Source organism: Rattus norvegicus, chromosome 6 (genome assembly GCF_021556685.1).
Source record: "Rattus norvegicus strain SHRSP/BbbUtx chromosome 6, alternate assembly SHRSP_T2T, whole genome shotgun sequence".
Taxonomy (NCBI): domain Eukaryota; kingdom Metazoa; phylum Chordata; class Mammalia; order Rodentia; family Muridae; genus Rattus; species Rattus norvegicus.
Genome location: NC_141539.1, coordinates 66,257,527 through 66,277,005, shown reverse-complemented (window position 1 = coordinate 66,277,005; position 19,479 = coordinate 66,257,527). Strand labels below are relative to the sequence as shown.

The 19,479-nt window shown below is 41.5% G+C and overlaps 1 protein-coding gene across 1 annotated transcript in view; it reads left to right on the top strand.

The window, feature by feature from the left end:
* LOC148005220 (uncharacterized) overlaps window positions 1-19,082 on the top strand; it is a 140,500-nt gene extending 121,418 nt beyond the window's left edge. The window contains exons 5-6 of the mRNA XM_087555154.1: window positions 6,976-7,085; window positions 18,551-19,082. Coding sequence (XP_087411280.1) covers window positions 6,976-7,085; window positions 18,551-18,710 — 270 coding nt within the window. The 3' untranslated portion in view covers window positions 18,711-19,082. The remainder of the gene's footprint in view (window positions 1-6,975; window positions 7,086-18,550) is intronic.
* The last annotated feature ends 397 nt before the right edge of the window (window positions 19,083-19,479 follow it).

Genomic DNA, 19,479 nt, shown 5'->3' with positions numbered 1-19,479 from the left:
CCACCTGTTGTTTTATTTCATGATCTCACTCAAACACCTTAAATTGTCCTTAGATCATTTCCCACTTGGATACTATTCTTATGAGGATAGAACCTATTAAATATAACTCCTTTCGTGTAGGGTTTATTCATACGCCTCTATTAATGTCTTTGTTCACATTATTGAAAAATTGTGGTCTCAATTTTAATTGAGAATAATTTTGTATTAAATTGTTATACATATCCCAATGTTCCTGTTTTCTTTCCTTTCTTACCAGACTTCTCTTCCTTCTTAATTATTTGATGCAGCTTCTCTGCTTTAGTTGCGCTTGCATATTCCAATGTCTACAAAGATGTTAATAGTATAATCTACTTTTGTTACTTAATGGGCATCAAATTTACTAATTTTGGGATTTGTGTCTTTTACTAGTTGGGGTTAATGAGAAGCACCAGGAGGTAAGGGCACTTACTGCCAACCTTCTTGAGGAGAAAAATCAATCCTGCAAAATTTCCTCTGACCTTTACTTGTGCGCTCTGTCTGTATTCCAAGACACACACACACACACACACACACACACACACACACACACACACGCATGCACATACACACACACACACACACACACGCATGCACGCACGCATGCACGCACATGCATACGAGTACAATCATTTAGGAAAGGAAACTTACAGGCATTTTCTCTTTACGCAGACTCTTTTAGTAGTCAATCGAGTTTTAGATTCTACCTTCATAGTTTTCAGAGTTAGTGATAGATTTCATGTCAGTACAAAAGATGACCTGAGGTTTCTTCTCTTAACTTGTTTAACTTAATTTGTGCCAGTCGAATTTTCATATCCCTCAACATTTTCCATTTGACTTCCTTTAACCAGAGTAGAAAAAAATGTAATTGCCCTTAAAAGACTCTTCAGTAACCTCACCAGAAACCATCAACTATGGAGAGCTAACTTTAACATTTTTTCCTCCCCTGTCCCCAACTTCAGCATTTTTTAAATTTTATTTTTTTGGATATTTTATGTATTTACATTTCAAATATTATCTATCCCCTTTCCTCCTTCTTCCTCCCCCCATCCTCTTCCCCTGTTTCTATGAAGATGTTCTCACTCCACTCACCTACCCCAACCTTAATGCCCTGGCATTACCCTATATTGGGGAAACAACCCTTCACAGTACCAAGGGCTTTTCCTCCTATTGATGCTGGACAATGCCATCCTCTGCTACATATGTGGCTGGAGTCATGGTCCCTCCCTGTGTACTCATTGGTTAGTAGTTTAATCCCTGGGAGCTCTGGTGGTGTCTGGCTGGTTGATATTGTTGTTCTTTCTATGGTGTTACAAACCCCTTCAGCTCCTTCAGTCCTTTCTCTAACTCCTCCATTGGGGTTCCCATGCTTACTTTGATGATTAGCTGCAAGGATCTTCATCTGTATCAGTAGGGCTCTGGCACAGCCTCTCAGGAGACACCCATATCTGGCTCCTGTCAGCAAGCACTTCTTGGCATTAGCACTAGTGACTGGGTTTAGTGGTTGCATGTGGGGTGGATCCCCAAGTGAGTCAGTCTCTGGAGGACCTTTTCCTCAGTCCCTACTCCACCAACTTCAGCATTTTTTCACACCTTTTAAGAGTTCTCTTCTATGACTTCTTGTTTAGGCTGTTATTTTTGTGGAGATAGGAGTTGGGTTGGGAGTAGGGGTTGTCACCAAAAACTGCTACATGTCTCTCGACTGTGTCTACAATTATCCGCTGCAAACGTAGCTTCCTTGCTTTTAACAGGCGATTGGAACGCAGATCACGGGCTTCCACGTGGTGTCTAGTGACAGTACACACCACAAACATGGCCCTCAGCTTCAGTATGATCAAAAACCCAGCAAGGCCCTTAGATACAGCCTGGGTCATGCACATTAACATGGATTTAGGCAATGCCACTGACCATGGATATCTGTGTGGCCTTTGATGGAAACAGGGGTCATGAACTTCAACACTGAACCCAGTTTCACTAGGACCTCAGATAGCCATCTGTGGCAGCATAGATGTGGATATCACCACGGCCTCAGGTGGCAGTGCAGTTTTCTCTCATCAATATGCACTCCCATGGCTGAATGGCTAATGGGCATCAACTGGATTCAGATGGCAACACAGACAATGGACATCACCACAGCCTTCAGTGGTAACATGGACCACATAAATCAATACAGACCTCAGTTGCAGTAGAACCATTATTTTTATATTTCAGTGACTATATTTTTACTTGTTTATATTTTAAAACATAATTATCTGTCAATTCTAGCATTTTGTTGTACTTCTGAACCACTAAATCTCACTTTTGTTGTACTTGTTTGATATCCATAATTACTATAACAATTGAGCTATTATTATTATTATTATTATCATCATCATCATCTTCATCATCATCATCATCATCATCATCATCATCATCATCATTATGAAAGGCATTGTAATAACAGATATTCTCAAAATTTTTCAGTTAAATTAACAAGTACCTATGCTTTCTTTGGGGATTCCCTATGCTCGTGGCTGTGTGCTAAGGATGTCAGCTCTCAGCTATCTTCAAATGTTATATATTCCTGGAAGCTGAGGATGGATTTAGAATACTTTACTGTTGGAAAGCTTGACATAGCTTGGGAATGTGGTTGAAAGTTTGGGAAAGTAAACTAGCAGAAACATGTTAATACCTTTACCAAGTCCTTTATTGGAGTCAAAACTGTCAGTTTATATAGATGCCTCTTTCCAATGCTAATTCTATGTCTAATCCCAGCCCATTGTATTTCATTTTCTTTTCTATTGCTGTGACAAACATCATGTCAAAAGCACCTTATGGCAGGAAAGTATTTCTTTGGCTTACATTTTTCCAGCGTCCAGCCATGATTGAGAAAAGTTAGTACATAAAGTCTAAGTGGGAACATGAAGCACAAACCACGGAGGAACAATGCTTCCTGGCTTGTTCTCTGATTCACGCCCAGCCAGCTTTCTTGTATAGGCCAGGATCATCTGCCCAGAAAATACTGTAACCTACTGTGACCTAGACCCTCATTTATCAAGAAGTGCAATTTTCCACAGATTCACCTGATAGAGACAATTACTCATTTATACACTTGGTTTATGTGAAGGTGATTATACTCTTTATAATGTTGACAACTATTACTAGCTAGGAAAATTGTCTTGAAAACATGAAAATACATCCACAGCTTTCAAACTGTAGATTTGTGTTTGGTAATGAATAGACACATCTCTCCCTCTCCCTGTCCTTCTCCCTCTCCCTCTCTCTCTTCCTCTCCCACTCTCTTTCTCCCTCCCTTTCCCTGTGTCTCTCTCTGTCTCTCTATCTGTCTCTCTCTCTGTCTCTCTCCCTCCCCCCCTTCTCTCTCTCTCTGTTGATTTTCATTTTCATGGTCTCAAAACAAAATACCTTTCATATGTTTGCTTTGCTTCGTGGTGAATTATGTCAAACAATATCTTCATTTTAATAACAAATTCAATTCAACAATAAAGTCCAGAAAACATTGTTTTGATATATTGTAACTTACAAACTTATACTCCAGTACAAATGGCAAGGAAGGGCCTTAGGCCCACTAGCTCTTCATACATGAGATACTTGTGAAGGAAGCAACACAGCTTTTTTCATTTATTTATTTATTTATTTATTTTATGAAAGCTTCTCAAAGAGCTTCAAATGTTGAGGGTATTAGGAGTTTGTGTCATGGACAATGGCGATGCCAATATATCTATTAGGATTCAGAAACTTACATTTTATTGAACATTACCCTCATTATATTCCTGAAGTTAAATAAATGTGTGATTAACCAGAAGAAGTGATCTAATTATTTTGGAAATTTATGATTCTGGATTAAATATTCATGCCTTGAATACTTTTACTGAATGGTAATTCTGTGACAAGAATTATGTGAGATTTTTGTGAAACTCACCTTTAATTGAAAAACGAAGTAGATGGCTGCCACAGAGCATACTCAACATTATTATTAAGTAGAGTAGCAGTCAGTAACAATGGTTAGAACTATGAGTCAGTTGCTGTATGTAGGCTTAGGTGAGGCTTATTTATTTCCCATTATTTTATTTCCTTTTCTACAACTTGGCATTACAAGCATTGTTTTCTAACAGGATTAATGACTTTTCACTAGGCTCAGAAAGACCACTACGTATAAGATAAGTACTCAACTAATATTTCTTATCATGGTCATTAATTTTAATAGCTTCATCTCCTTATAATGGAAACTTTTGTGATAACTATAATTATGAGCACAGTTTCTAAGCATCAGTCCACCTAGTATTTAAAAGGAACTTTCTTTTTTCCCCCATTTTCATTAAATTGTGTAATTCTTATTTACATTTCAAATGTTATTCGCTTTCCCGGTTTCCTGTCCATCAGCCCCCTAACCCCTTCCCCTCCCCACCCACCCTGTATTACCGCCCTTGCCAACAATCCCCTACACTGGGGGTCCAACCTGACAGGACCAAGGGCTTTCCCTTCCACTGGTGCCCCAAGAAAGTTATTCACTGCTACATACGCAGTTGAAGGCCAGGGTCAGTCCATGTATACTTTTTGGGTAGTGGTTAAGTCCCTGGAAGCACTGGTTGGTTGGCATTGTTGTCCTTATGGAGTTCCAAGCCCCTTCAGCTCTTACAGTCCTTCCTCTAATTTCTCCAACATGGTTCCCATTCTCAGTTCAGGGGTTTGCTGCTAGCATTCGCCTCTGTATTTGACATGTTCTGGCTGTGTCTCTCAGGAAAGATCTATATCTGATTCCTGTCAGCATGTATTTATTAGCTTCATCCATCTTATCTAGTTTTGGTGTCTGTATATATATGGGCCACATGTGGGGCAGACTCTGAATGGCCATTCCTTCAGGCTCTGCTCTAAACTTGGCCTCCTTATCCCCTCCTATGGATATTTTTGTGGCCCTTTTAAAGAAGGAATAAAACATCCACATTTTGGTCAACCTTCTTGATGTGGTCTGTGCATTGCATCTTGGATAATTCGAGCATTTGGCTTAATATTCACTTATCAATGAGTGCATACCATGTGTGTTTTTCTGTGATTGGGTTACCTCACTCAGGATGATATTTTCTAGTTCATTCCATTTGCATATGAATTTCATGAAGTTATTCTTTTTGATAGCTGACTAGTATTCCATTGTGTAGATATACCACATTTTCTTTATTCATTCCTCTGTTGAAGTGCATTTGGGTTCTTTCCAGCTTCTGGCTATTATAAATAAGGCTGCTATGAAGAGTGGAGCTTGTGTCTTTTTTGTATGTTGGAGCATCTTTTGGGTATATGCCCAGAAGTGGTATAGATGGGTCAGTACAATGTCCAGTTTTCTGAGCAACCTCCAGACTGATTTCCAGAATGGTTGTACCAGTTTGTAATCCCACCAACAATGGAGGAGTATTCCTCTTTCTCCACATCTTTGCCAGTGTCTGCTGACACCTGAGTTTTTGATTTTAGCTATTCTGAATGGTGTGAGGTGGAATCTCAGTTTCTTTTGATTTGCATTTCCCTGATGAATTAGGATATTGAACATTTCTTTAGGTGCTTCTCAGTCATTCGGGATTCCTCAGCTTTAAATTCTTAATTTAGATCTGTACCACATTTTTTCAGGGTGTTATTTGGCTCTCTGGAGTCTAATTTTGTAAGTTCTTTGTATATTTTGGATATTAGCCCTCTATCAGATGTAGGACTGATAAAGATCTTTTCCTAATCTATTGGTTGTCATTTTGTCATAATGACATTGTCCTTTGCCTTACAGAAGACTTGCAATTTTATGAGATCTCTTTTGTCAATTCTTGATCTTAGAGCATAAGCCATTGGTTTTCTGTTCAGGAAATTTTCCCCAGTGCCCATGTGTTTGAGACTCTCCCTCACTTTTTCTTCTGTTAGTTTGAGTGTATCTGTCTTGTTGTGGAGGTCCTTGATCCACTTTGGCTTAAGCTTTGTACAGGGTGATAAGAATGGATTGATTTGCATTCTTCTTCATGCGGACCTCCAGTAGAACCAGCACCATTTGTTGAAAATGCTCTTTTTTCCATTGGATGGTTTTGGCTCCTTTGTCAAAAATCAAGCAACCATGGTTGTGTGGGTTCATTTCTGGATCTTCAATTCTATTCCACTGGTGGAATTGCCTGTCTCTATACCAATACCATACAGTTTTTATCACTATTGCCTTGTAATACTGCTTGAGTTCAGGGATGGTGATTCCCCCAAGAAAGTCCCTTTATTGTTGAGGATAGTTTTAGGTATCCTGGGTTTTTTATTATTCCAAATGTATTTGCAAATTATTCTTTCTAACTCTATGAAGAATTGGATTGGAATTTTGCTGGGAATTGCATTGAATCTGTAGATAGCTTTTGGTAAAATGGCCAATTTTACTATATTAATCCTGCCAATCCATGAGCATGGGAAATCTTTCCATCTTCTGAGTTCTTCAATTTCTTTCTTCAGAGACTTGACGTTCCTATCATACAGATCTTTCATTTGCTTGGTTAAGGTCACACCAAGGTATTTTATATTATGTGGGACTATTATGAAGGGTGTCGTTTCCCTAATTTCTTTCTCGGCTTGTTTCTATTTTGTGTAGAGGAAGGCTACTGATTTGTTTGAGTTATTTTTTTTACCCAGCCACTTTGGTGAAGTTGTTTATCGGGCTTAGTAGTTCTCTGGTGGAACTTTTGGGGTCACTTATGTATACTATCATATTGTCTGCAAATAGTGATATTTTGACTTCTTCCTTTCCAATCTGTATCCCTTTATCTCCTTTTGTTGTCTCATTGCTCTGGCTAGAACTTTGAGAACTATATTGAGTAAGTAGGAAGAGCCTTGTGTAATCCCTGATTTTAGTGGGATTGCTTCAAGTTTCTCTCCATTTAATTTAAGGTTAGCTACTGGTTTGCTGTATATGGCTTTTACTATGTTTAGTTATGGACCTTGAATTCCTGTTCCTTCCAGTGTCGCGCGTCCAATGTCTCGCCAGCAAGAACAACGCACGGACACCAGGATCCTTCTGCAACAAAGCGTTTATTGCATCTTGAAGAGGAAGAGACCCGGAGCCCAGAAAGGTGATGCTTATAAAACCCTAGCACGGTGCGTCTTCGCCTGATTGGTCGCTTAATCATGATCTCACTGGCACGCCCTGGGGTGGGCAAAGGCTTGGCATGAACACACTCTTGCACATGCGCACACAGCTAGTTTCCTGAAAGGAAGTCGGGGTGGTGCAGCGGAAGCCAGCGCCATCTTGTAATGGAGAATGTTATTGCGGCTTTCCACATGGGGCACAGCGGAAGCTGGCGCCATCTTGTAATGGTGAATGCTATCACGGCTTTCCACATCTCCCCCTTTTTGTTTTACTAGAATGAGGCTGGTTTAGGCCTCTGCAGTTATGTCCATCTGCTGTGGCTCCTGTCTTAGGTCGTTCCTCTAATGTCACAGCCTTATCCGTCGTAGGGTAACCTTATCGCCACCGGGCCCCATGTCTTAGATTGGTCTGTGCATGAGGAAAGTTGCCCGTCTCTGGATGCCGCAGTGCTGTGTGACAGTAACTGCTAAATGACCTAGGGCAAACTCTACAAAAGAGGCCAGCCAGAAAATGAGTTAGTGGGGAAATCATGATCACCCTATCGCGTGCAATGAGGAAACCTCTGCGATGTAGAAAGGCTGATCAAAGAATCATTGAGTCTCTCTCATCCCAGTGCAATGGATGCACAAATCCATGGGGTGCAAGAGCAGAGAACTCAGATGCCGACTAATTCCTGAGCATAGATAACCAAATTCCAGGGGAGGCCCATTGTTCAATGGCCACAAGTGCTTGAGTGACAACGACCTTGTCACGTTTCTGTTGAGATCTGAGTTTGCAAACCAACCATAGCATGAACATTAATCTACAGCATAGGGCTGTACCAAACAGAGCCACTCCCAGTAAGTAGTGGGCACCTCATCTGGTTCTCCTCAGCTGCTACCACCAAAGCCCGTAGTCAAGCCGCTCCTATAATAAAATTTGGAATTCCCAATTGTTAGCAACTACTCCAGAAAGTTCACCCACTGTGCTTGCCTAACAATAGATTGGGGGAGGGTAACTCTAGACACTGCAGACACAATGGCTGCAGTAGTAATGGCTGCTACAATAGCAGCAAAAATGCCAAGGTCTTTCCCAGGACAGTTCAGGATCAGTCATTCTTCTCTGGAACAACCAGCAGGCAATGGAACCATGTCTGAGATCTGTACAACCAGGACAGAGTTCCCCAGTCCACAGCAGTTTCACGCAGATGGCATTCCTGTGGAGCTACAGAGTGCAAAATGACAACACCAGTTAAGGCAGCAAGAGTCGCCAGGGGAATGTGGGGGGCAAGGGGAATGGAGTCCAGTCTTCTCCAGAAAGCAGCAGTGCACAGAGGGTCTGAGCATAGGCCACAGTAGGATGGGATACACGCAGTGGTAACACTGACTGCAGCAACACCAAAATCTCTGTGATGACAAAAGATGAGGGGGAATCTTCCATCTTCCTCTCAGGGCAGAGGAATGACTCCAGGGACCCAAACCACGAGAGCTGAATCTTCATGCAACCAGGATCAGCAAGTCTCAGCAACCACCTCTGGCAGCTGGCATACTCTTGTAGCATCCTGTAGAAAAAACACAAACATTGCCTCTTCCCCATATAAAATATATGAACAGGATCATGTCAATATGTGAATCTTTCTATTTCACCTAGGTAGAAGTATGCCTAGTTGTAGGGTGCCATAAACACTCAAGGGGTCCTTGGCATCCAAATTTTAAAATTGAAATAAAAGGAGCATTATTTAGCATACAGGGATAACTCCCCCTTTTTATTTATTAAGATATAAACTGTCTAGTATCATTGTCCTCCCTCGTTAAGGGGTCTAGGCAATCCAGTTTGAGTTCTTAAATGGCCTGTAAAGGAACAGTATTTAGTGTTCTTAACCACTAAGCCATCTCTCTAGCACCTCACAAACTTTATTTCCAATGAGGATAACAAAGACCTACATCCTTTGGTAAGGTGAGGTACTTAGCCAACTTAACATATCCTTAGAAGTTTAAAATTAGTTTCAAATATTCTTTTCTGGAGTAATGTAACAGCTACTCCCCAAATATTAAAGCTCATTTTGAGAGCAAAGGTTTGTAGTAAACTTTCCATATACACTGAAAGATTCAAAGTTCTAACTTCTTACATTGAAGAAGCGACGAAATTATATAACATAAGGCTACTAGCCATTCCTTTGTAAAATTTTTAATGATATCACTTTATGGGCTCTCTAAAATTATAAGCAAGCTCACGAAATGAAAACTCACAATCACCAGGACATCCTCTAAATCTATCTTGAAATGGCAGTTGGAGTAAGCAAATAGGCTGTAATGCTCTCACAAGTTCTAAAACCTCATCAATCCTTCGTAAATCCTGTAACGATCTCTACCTGTTTGATTTTTTCTTAATTATAAATAACTTTGAGTTAGTCAATGTAACACTGGCAATCTTTAATCACAATCTTTAAGTTCTAATTGTAACACCAGAGCACAACCACAACTTTGGAAAGTCACCTGAGTTCTGAGTACTTGACTAGGCAGCTGTTCTTGGGGCAGTGGAATTAGCATCAAAATACAGATAACTTCAGGGCAAACCACAACTTTGGAAAGCAAAACTCAACTTCTAACAACTAGCCTCTAAAGTCTAGTCTCCAAAACACCCCAAGTCTATCTTTTATGCTACAAAGTTTGACTGCCAATTCTTTTTTTTTTCTTTTCTCTCTCTCTCTCTTTTTTTTTATTAACTTGAGTATTTCTTATATACATTTCGAGGGTTATTCCCTTTCCTGGTTTCCGGGCAAACATCCCCCTCCCCTTTTCTATGGGTGTTCCCCTCCCCATCCTCCCCCCTTCTCGCCCTCCCCCAAAAAATCTAGTTCACTGGGGGTCCAGTCTTAGCAGGACCCAGGGCTTCCACTTCCACTGGTGCTCTTACTAGGATCTTCATTGCTACCTATGAGGTCAGAGTCCAGGGTCAGTCCATGTATAGCCTTTAGGTAAGGGCTTAGCCCCTGGAAGCTCTGGTTGCTTGGCATTGTTGTACATATGGGGTCTCGAGCCCCTTCAAGCTCTTCCAGTTCTTTCTCTGATTCCTTCAACGGGGGTCCTATTCTCAATTCAGTGGTTTGCTGCTGGCATACACCTCTGTGTTTGCTGTATTCTGGCTGTGTCTCTCAGGAGAGATCTACATGCGTCTCCTGTCGGCCTGCACTTCTTTGCTTCATCCATCTTGTCTAGTTGGATGGCTGTATATGCATGCGCCACATGTGGAGCAGGCTCTGAATGGGTGTTCCTTCTGTGTCTGTTTTAATCTTTGCCTCTCTCTTCCCTGCCAAGGGTATTCTTGTTCCCCTTTTAAAGAAGGAGTGAAGCATTCACATTTTGATCATCCGTCTTGAGTTTCATTTGTATAAGGCATCTAGGGTAATTCAAGCATTTGGGCTAATAGCCACTTATCAATGAGTGCATTCCATGTGTGTTTTTCTGTGATTGGGTTACCTCACTCAGGATGATATTTTCCAGTTCCGACCATTTGCCTACGAATTTAATAAAGTCATTGTTTTTGATAGCTGAGTAATATTCCATTGTGTAGATGTACCACATTTTCTGTATCCATTCCTCTGTTGAAGGGCATCTGGGTTCTTTCCAGCTTCTGGCTATTATAAATAAGGCTGCGATGAACATACTGGAGCACGTGTCTTTTTTATAAGTTGGGGCAACTTTTGGGTATATGCCCAAGAGAGGTATAGCTGGATCCTCAGGCAGTTCAATGTCCAATTTTCTGAGGAACCTCCAGACTGATTTCCAGAATGGTTGTAGCAGTCTGCAATCCCACCAAAAATGGAGGAGTGTTCCTCTTTCTCCACATCCTCGCCAGCATTTGCTGTCACCTGAGTTTTGATCTTAGTCATTCTCAATGGTGTGAGGTGAAATCTCAGGGTTGTTTTGATTTGCATTTCCCTCATGACTAAAGGTGTTGAACATTTCTTTAGGTGTTTCTCAGCAATTCCGCATTCCTCAGCTGTGAATTCTTTGTTTAGCTCTGAACGCATTTTTTTTTCTTTTTTTTTTCGGAGCTGGGGATCGAACCCAGGACCTTGCACTTGCCAGGCAAGCGCTTTACCGCTGAGCTAAATCCCCAACCCTGAACCCCCTTTTTTAATAGGGTTATTTGTCTCGCTGCGGTCTAACATCTTGAGTTCTTTGTATATTTTGGATTTAAGGCCTCTATCTGTTGTAGGATTGGAAAAGATCTTTTCCGAATCTGTTGGTTGCTGGTTTGTCCTAACCAGTGTCCTTTGCCTTACAGAAGTTTAGCAGTTTTATGAGATCCCATTTGTCGATTCTTGATCTTAGAGCATAAGCCATTGGTGTTTTGTTCAGGAAATTATTTTCAGTGCCCATGTGTTCCAGATGCTACCCTAGATTTTCTTCTATTAGTTTGAGGGTATCTGGTTTGATGTGGAGGTCCTTGATCCACTTGGACTTAAGCTTTGTACGAGGTGATAAGCATGGATCGATCTGCATTCTTCTGCATGTTGACCTCCAGTTGAACCAGCACCATTTGCTGAAAATGCTGTCTTTTTTCCATTTGATGGTTTTGGCTCCTTTGTCAGAAATCAAGTGCCCATAGGTGTGTGGGTTCATTTCTGGGTCTTCAGTTCTGTTCCATTGGTCGATCTGTCTGTCTCTATACCAATACCATGCAGTTTTTATCACTATTGCTCTGTAATACTGCTTGAGTTCAGGGATAGTGATTCCCCCTGAAGTCCTTTTATTGTTGAGGATAGTTTTAGCTATCCTGGGTCTTTTATTATTCCAGATGAATTTGCAAATTATTCTGTCTTACTCTTTGAAGAATTGGATTGGTATTTTGATGGGGATTGCATTGAATCTGTAGATCACTTTTGGTAAAATGGCCATTTTTACTATATTAATCCTGCCAATCCATGAGCATGGGAGATCTTTCCATCTTCTGAGATCTTCTTCAATTTCTTTCTTCAGAGTCTTGAAGTTCTTATTGTACAAATCTTTTACTTGCTTGGTTAAAGTCACACCGAGGTACTTTATATTATTTGGGTCTATTATGAAGGGTGCCGTTTCCCTAATTTCTTTCTCGGCTTGTTTCTCTTTTGTGTAGAAGAAGGCTACTGATTTATTTGAGTTAATTTTATACCCAGCCACTTTGCTGAAGCTGTTTATCAGCTTTAGTAGTTCTCTGGTGGAACTTTTGGGATCACTTAAATATGCTATCATATCATCTGCAAATAGTGATATTTTGACCACTTCATTTCCGATCTGTATCCCCTTGATCTCCTTTTGTTGTCTGATTGTTCTGGCTAGAACTTCAAGAACTATATTGAATAAGTAGGGAGAGAGTGGGCAGCCTTGTCTAGTCCCTGATTTTAGTGGGATTGCTTCAAGTTTCTCTCCATTTAGTTTAATGTTAGCAACTGGTTTGCTGTATATGGCTTTTACTATGTTTAGGTATCGGCCTTGAATTCCTATTCTTTCCAGGACTTTTATCATGAAGGGGTGTTGAATTTTGTCAAATGCTTTCTCAGCATCTAATGAAATGATCATGTGGTTCTGTTCTTTCAGTTTGTTTATATAATGGATCACGTTGATGGTTTTCCGTATATTAAACCATCTCTGCATGCGTGGGATGAAGCCTACTTGATCATGGTGGATGATAGTTTTGTTGTGCTTTTGGATTCGGTTTGCCAGAATTTTATAGAGTATTTTTGCGTCGATATTCATAAGGGAAATTGGTCTGAAGTTCTCTTTCATTGTTGAGTCATTGTGTGGTTTAGGTATAAGAGTAATTGTGGCTTCATAGAAGGAACTCGGTAGTGCTCCATCTGTTTGAATTTTGTGGAATAGTTTGGACAATATTGGTATGAGGTTTTCTATGAAGGTCTGATAGAATTCTGCACTAAACCCATCTGGACCTGGGCTCTTTTTGGTTGGGAGAACTTTAATGACTGCTTCTATTTCCTTAGGAGTTATGGGGTTGTTTACCTGATTTATCTGTTCTTGATTTAACTTCGGTACCTGGTATATGTCTAGGAAATTGTCCATTTCCTGTAGATTTTCAAGTTTTGTTGAATATAGGCTTTTATAATAAGATCTGATGATTTTTTGAATTTCCTCTGAATCTGTAGTTACGACTCCCTTTTCATTTCTGATTTTGTTAATTTGGACACACTCTCTGTGTCCTCTCCTTAGTCTGGCTAAGGGTTTATCTATCTTGTTGATTTTCTCAAAGAACCAACATTTGGTTCTGTTGATTCTTTCTATGGTCCTTTTTGTTTCTACTTGGTTGATTTCAGCTCTGAGTTTGATTGTTTCCTGCCTTCTACTCCTCCTGGGTGTATTTGCTTCCTTTTGTTCTAGAGCTTTTAGGTGTGCTGTCAAGCTGCTGACATATGCTCTTTCCTGTTTCTTTCTGCAGGCACTCAGTGCTATGAGTTTTCCTCTTAGCACAGCTTTCATCGTGTCCCATAAGTTTGGGTATGTTGTACCTTCATTTTCATTAAATTCTAAAAAGTCTTTAATTTCTTTCTTTATTTCTTCCTTGACCAGGTTATCATTGAATAGATCATTGTTCAAATTCCACGTATATGTGGGCATTCTTCCCTTATTGTTATTGAAGACCAGTTTTAGGCCGTGGTGGTCCGATAGCACGCATGGGATTATGTCTATCTTTCTGTACCTTTTGAGGCCCGTTTTTTGACCAATTATATGGTCAATTTTGGAGAAAGTACCATGAAGAGCTGAGAAGAAGGTATATCCTTTTGCTTTAGGGTAGAATGTTCTATAAATATCTGTTAAGTCCATTTAGCTCATGACTTCCCTTAGTCTGTCTACATCTCTGTTTAATTTCTGTTTCCATGATCTGTCCATTGATGAGAGTGGTGTGTTGAAATCTCCCACTATTATTGTGTGAGGTGCAATGTGTGTTTTGAGCTTTAGTAAGGTTTCTTTTACGTATGTAGGTGCCCTTGTATTTGGGGCATAGATATTTAGGATTGAGAGTTCATCTTGGTGGATTTTTCCTTTGATGAATATGAAGTGTCCTTCCTTTACTTTTTTGATGAATTTTAGTTGAGAATTGATTTTATTTGATATTAGAATGGCTACTCCAGCTTCTTTCTTCTGACCATTTGCTTGGAAAGTTGCTTTCCAGTCTTTCACTCTGAGGTAGTGTCTGTCTTTGTCTCTGAGGTGTGTTTCCTGTAGGCAGCAGAATGCAGGGTCCTCGTTGCATATCCAGTTTGTTACTCTACGTCTTTTTATTGGGGAGTTGAGGCCATCGATGTTGAGAGATATTAAGGAATAGTGATTATTGCTTCCTGTTATATTCATATTTGGATGTGAGGTTATGTTTGTGTGCTTTTCTTCTCTTTGTTTTGTTGCCAAGACGATTAGTTTCTTGTTTCTTCTAGGGTATAGCTTGCCTCCTTATATTTGGCTTTAACATTTATTATCCTTTCTAGTGCTGGATTTGTAGAATGATATTGTGTAAATTTGGTTTTGTCACGGAATATCTTGGTTTCTCCATCTATGTTAATTGATAGTTTTGCAGGATACAGTAACCTGGGCTGGCATTTGTGTTCTCTTAGGGTCTGTATGACATCTATCCAGGATCTTCTGGCGTTCATAGTTTCTGGCGAAATGTCTGGTGTAATTCTGATAGGTCTGCCCTCATATGTTACTTGACCTTTTCCCCTTACTGCTTTTAATATTCTTTCTTTATTTTGTGCGTTTGGTGTTTTGACTATTATGTGACGGGAGGTGTTTCTTTTCTGGTCCAATCTATTTGGAGTTCTGTAGGCTTCTTGTATGCCTATGGGTATCTCTTTTTTTAGGTTAGGGAAGTTTTCTTCTATGATTTTGTTGAAGATATTTACTGGTCCTTTGAGCTGGGAGTCTTCACTCTCTTCTATACCTATTATCCTTAGGTTTGATCTTCTCATTGAGTCCTGGATTTCCTGTATGTTTTGGACCAGTAGCTTTTCCCGCTTTACATTATCTTTGACAGTTGAGTCAATGATTTCTATGGAATCTTCTGCTCCTGAGATTCTCTCTTCCATCTCTTGTATTCTGTTGGTGAAGCTCGTATCTACAGCTCCTTGTCTCTTCTTTTGGTTTTCTATAGCCAGAGTTGTTTCCATGTGTTCTTTCTTGATTGCTTCTATTTCCATTTTTAATTCCTTCAACTGTTTGATTGTGTTTTCCTGGAATTCTTTCAGGGATTTTTGCGATTCCTCTCTGTAGGCTTCTACTTCTTCTCTAAGGCAGTTCTTCACGTCTTTCTTGAAGTCCTCCAGCATCATGATCAAATATGATTTTGAAACTAGATCTTGCTTTTCTGGTGTGTTTGGATATTCCTTGTTTGCTTTGGTGGGAGAATTGGGCTCCGATGATGCCATGTAGTCTTGGTTTCTGTTGCTTGAGTTCCTGCACTTGCCTCTCGCCATTAGATTATCTCTAGTGTTACTTTGTTCTGCTATTTCTGACAGTGGCAAGACTGTCCTACAAGCCTGTGGGTCAGGAGTGCTGTAGACCTGTTTTCCTGTTTTCTTTCAGACTGATATGAGGACAGAGTATTCTGCTTTCGGGCGTGTAGTTTTTTTTATCTACAGGTCTTCAGCTGTTCCTGTGGGCCTGTGTCTTGAGTTCACCAGGCAGGTCACTTGCACAGAAAAGTTGGTCTTACCTGTGGGCCCGAGGCTCAAGTTTGCTCATGGGGTGTTTTCCTCTAGCGTCAGAGATGTGTGCAGAGTGCTGTCTCTTCTGGTTTCCCAGGCTTGTCTGCCTCTCTGTAGGTTTAGTTCTCCCTCCCACGGGATTTGGGTGCACAGAACTGTTTATCTGATCTGTCCTTTCAGGTTCTGGCGGTGTCTTAGGCGCAGGGGTCCTGCCGCTCTTGGGCCCTCCCCCATGGGAACTCTGAGGCCATATACAGTTTCTTCTTGGGCCAGGGATGTGGGCAGGGGTGGGCAGTGTTGGTGGTCTCTTCTGCTCTGCAGCCTCATGAGTGCCCACCTGAGGAGGCAGTGAGGTCTCTCTCCCACAGGGTCTGGGAGCAGAGAGCTGCTGCGGGCCGGGATCCGCGGGTTTGGGACTCCTGGTAAACACAGGAAGTGCCCGGTCCTAGAGGAATTCTGCCTCTGTGTGTCCTGAGTTCACCAGGCAGGTCTCTTGCAGCAGAAAACTTGGTCTTACCTGTGGTCCTGAGGCTCAAGTTTGCTCGTAGGGTGCTGGCTACGAGCTCTCTGCGGCGGCAGCAACCAGGAAGATCTGTTCCGCCGTTTCCGGGAGCCTCCGTGCACCAGGGTTCCAGATGGCGTTTGGTGTTTTCCTCTGGCGTCAGAGATGTATGCAGATTGCAGTCTCTTCTTTGACTGCCAGTTCTTACATATGAACGCTCGATGGTGCGATCTCTGATACCTCAAAGATACATTGCCCTAAATTCTTTTAGAAGCCTGGTTTCTAGAGTAAGAATTCCATAAAAATATTATCTCAATTTAGACCTGTTTCCCTAGGTTGGCTCATGCCACATGTTGTCTAGAATGACTCCATACAAATTACCAGCTTTATGTCAACTTTCTGTTACCAATATTATACCTTTTTAACCATATCCAATAACTTAAAAGCCAATAGTCCATAACCAAGGCATGTAGAGCATATTTATACATTTAAAACCAATCAGAAACAAAATTGAAGAGGCTACACATATCTTTAATATTTAGACCAAGCACCATTTTTACTTTTCTAGCTATGATTTTAAGAGAAGCACCTTGTCACCTGCTAAGTCTAATAATAAGTCAGGTATTTTTCTAAGAGAAACAGCCATCAGCTCCTGTACCAAAGAAGCTGAGGAGCTGTTGGCACCTTTAAGATCAGCCGTGCAGACGCTCAGCCCCCGGACAGCTTCTCCAGCTGACCTAGACACCTGGCTACAGGTACAGGGCTCCAAGGGCTGATTGAAACTGCTTTTTATTCATTTGTTCCTTTTTTGAAACGAGTTAAAACCAAATCAAGGTGTGAACGACTGGCAGATAATGTTTTTACCATTTTTTTCTTTTGAACGTGAAACATAAAACATTTAAACAACGAGAAACAAAAACCACAGACATAAACTGACAGACATGGAGAGCTTGGTGCACCAAGGACAGACAATAGACAGAGGGGAAAAACCTAGATGGTGTCCCACCAAAGGGACCCAGATTCCAATAGGAGTCAGCAGTGAGGTAGGATTTCCCCTTTCCCACCACTTCCACGGCGACCATCCACTCAAGTGGAGTTGATATGGACGATGGATTGTCTCAATTCCTGGACTAGTCCATCAACTCGTTGAAACCAAATTCCTGTAAGATACTGAGATATATTACGGGATATCTGAGCAGCACGACTGACATTCACAAATGGTATGGAAGTGAAACACAGTCCTGAATATTTCCACTCACAACCCAATTACATTCACTCCATCAAGCTGTGCATGGGCGATGAGATGTCTTTGGGGGTAGGGGGTAGGAAAAATGAAACTAATGCTGTAGCTGATGTGTCCTGACTGGTCCCAGCTAAAAGTGCTTGAGACCAGGAATCCAAGTAGGCACACTCTGTAAAATACAACTCTGAAGACAAAAGTTTAGAATTGAGATATCTTTTTGTTTGATTCTCCTGAATAAATGTTTCAGGCTGTCTACCTCTATCAAATCTGTTCAGTATGACTCTGTGAAGTTTCCAGAGCATAATCACACCTTTTACAAGCACAAAGACAAAATTTTCCTCCCAAAATACTGTGTTCCTTTTATCTCCTCCTTATTTCTCTCCCAGGGCGTCCTTTCCCTTATCTCTCGCTTCCTCGGATCCAAGGTTCTTGGAAGGGCCTCTTAGGTGCACCTTTCCTTCTTAAAGCTTCTAATCTTTCACCTTGCTCTGTTTCTGATATGCTGTCCTGTAACTCCTCTAATGCCCCCTGTCCTGCTATTACTGTTGGGCGGCATTTCTCATCTTCTAGGCACGACTTCTGACTGTGGTCACCAAAGCCCTCTGTGTCTTCTCTAAGGCTTCAGCAGCTACAGCATATGGGATTCCCCACTGAGCAGGCTGCGGTGGCCTTGGCAGCTACAGGGCGTGTAGAGGGGGCAGTATCCCTGCTGGTGGAAGGGCTAGTGGATACCGAGGCCCTAGTAACTGAGGAGAGGAGTGGTCCAGCCCACTGCAAGGACACTGGGGTCTCATAGTCTAAGAAGAGAGTAGACCTGGCCTGAGTCCTTACCTGGTCTCCTGAGGGCTTGGTGGGGTCTTGAAAGCATCCTGGGGCAGGAGCAGGCCCCACCATGTTCCCCTGGTACTTTGTAAGAATGAGCGCTGCCAAAACGATAACAAAAGCTTCCACCGCATCTTCTAATGGGGGAGAGAGACGAGAGAGATCAAGACCAAACATGCCTCTCAGAGCTTACCTTTCGTCCTGCAGTTCTGGACCCTCTCCGCCAGCGGAGGCTCTCCTTGGCGCCGGTGATGGTGAGGCGTTTGTTCTGGGTTTCGGCACCAAATGTCCTGTGCTATCGTCTCGCCAGCAAGAACGCACGCGGACACCAGGATCCTTCTGCAGCAAAGTGTTTATTGCATCTTGAAGAGGAAGAGACCCGGGGCCCAGAAAGGCGCTGCTTATAAAACCCTAGCACGGCACGTCCACTCCTGATTGGTCGCTTACCCATGATCTCACTGGCAGGCCCCGGGGTGGGCAAAGACTTGACACGAACACACTCTTGCACATGCGCACACAGCTAGTTTCCTGAAAGGAAGTTGGACTGGCGCAGCGGAAGCCAGCGCCATCTTGTAATGGCGAATGTTATCATGGCTTTCCACGTGGGGCACAGCGGAAGCTGGCGCCATCTTGTAATGGCGAATGCTATCATGGCTTTCCACATTCCAGGACTTTTATCATGAAGGGATATTGAATTTTGTCAAATGCTGTCTTAGCATCTAATGAAATGATCATATGATTTTTATCTTTGAGTTTGTTTATATAGTGGATTACATTGATGGTTTTCGGTATATTGAACCATCTTTCATAATGAGATGAATGCCATTTAATTTAGGTATTAATTGTTGCAAACCCCTTCAGCTTAATTTAGGAATTAATGTCTCTATTTTCAACTCAAGAGGCTGAAGGCAGCACAATCAAAAAGATAATGTACCCAAAAGTAAAAAATTTCTGTAAGCCCTCAGGCTGTCCCCTTTGCAGAGCCAACTTCTGGGACTGTGTCTGTAGAACTGAGTGAAAGTCATGATACCTGTAATCCAATTGCTTATGACATACTAAGACAGGTTCTCTTTTCTAGTTCCTTTTTAAAGTGAAGCTTATCTGATAATTAAAGTGCTATAATTTGGTTAAATCAA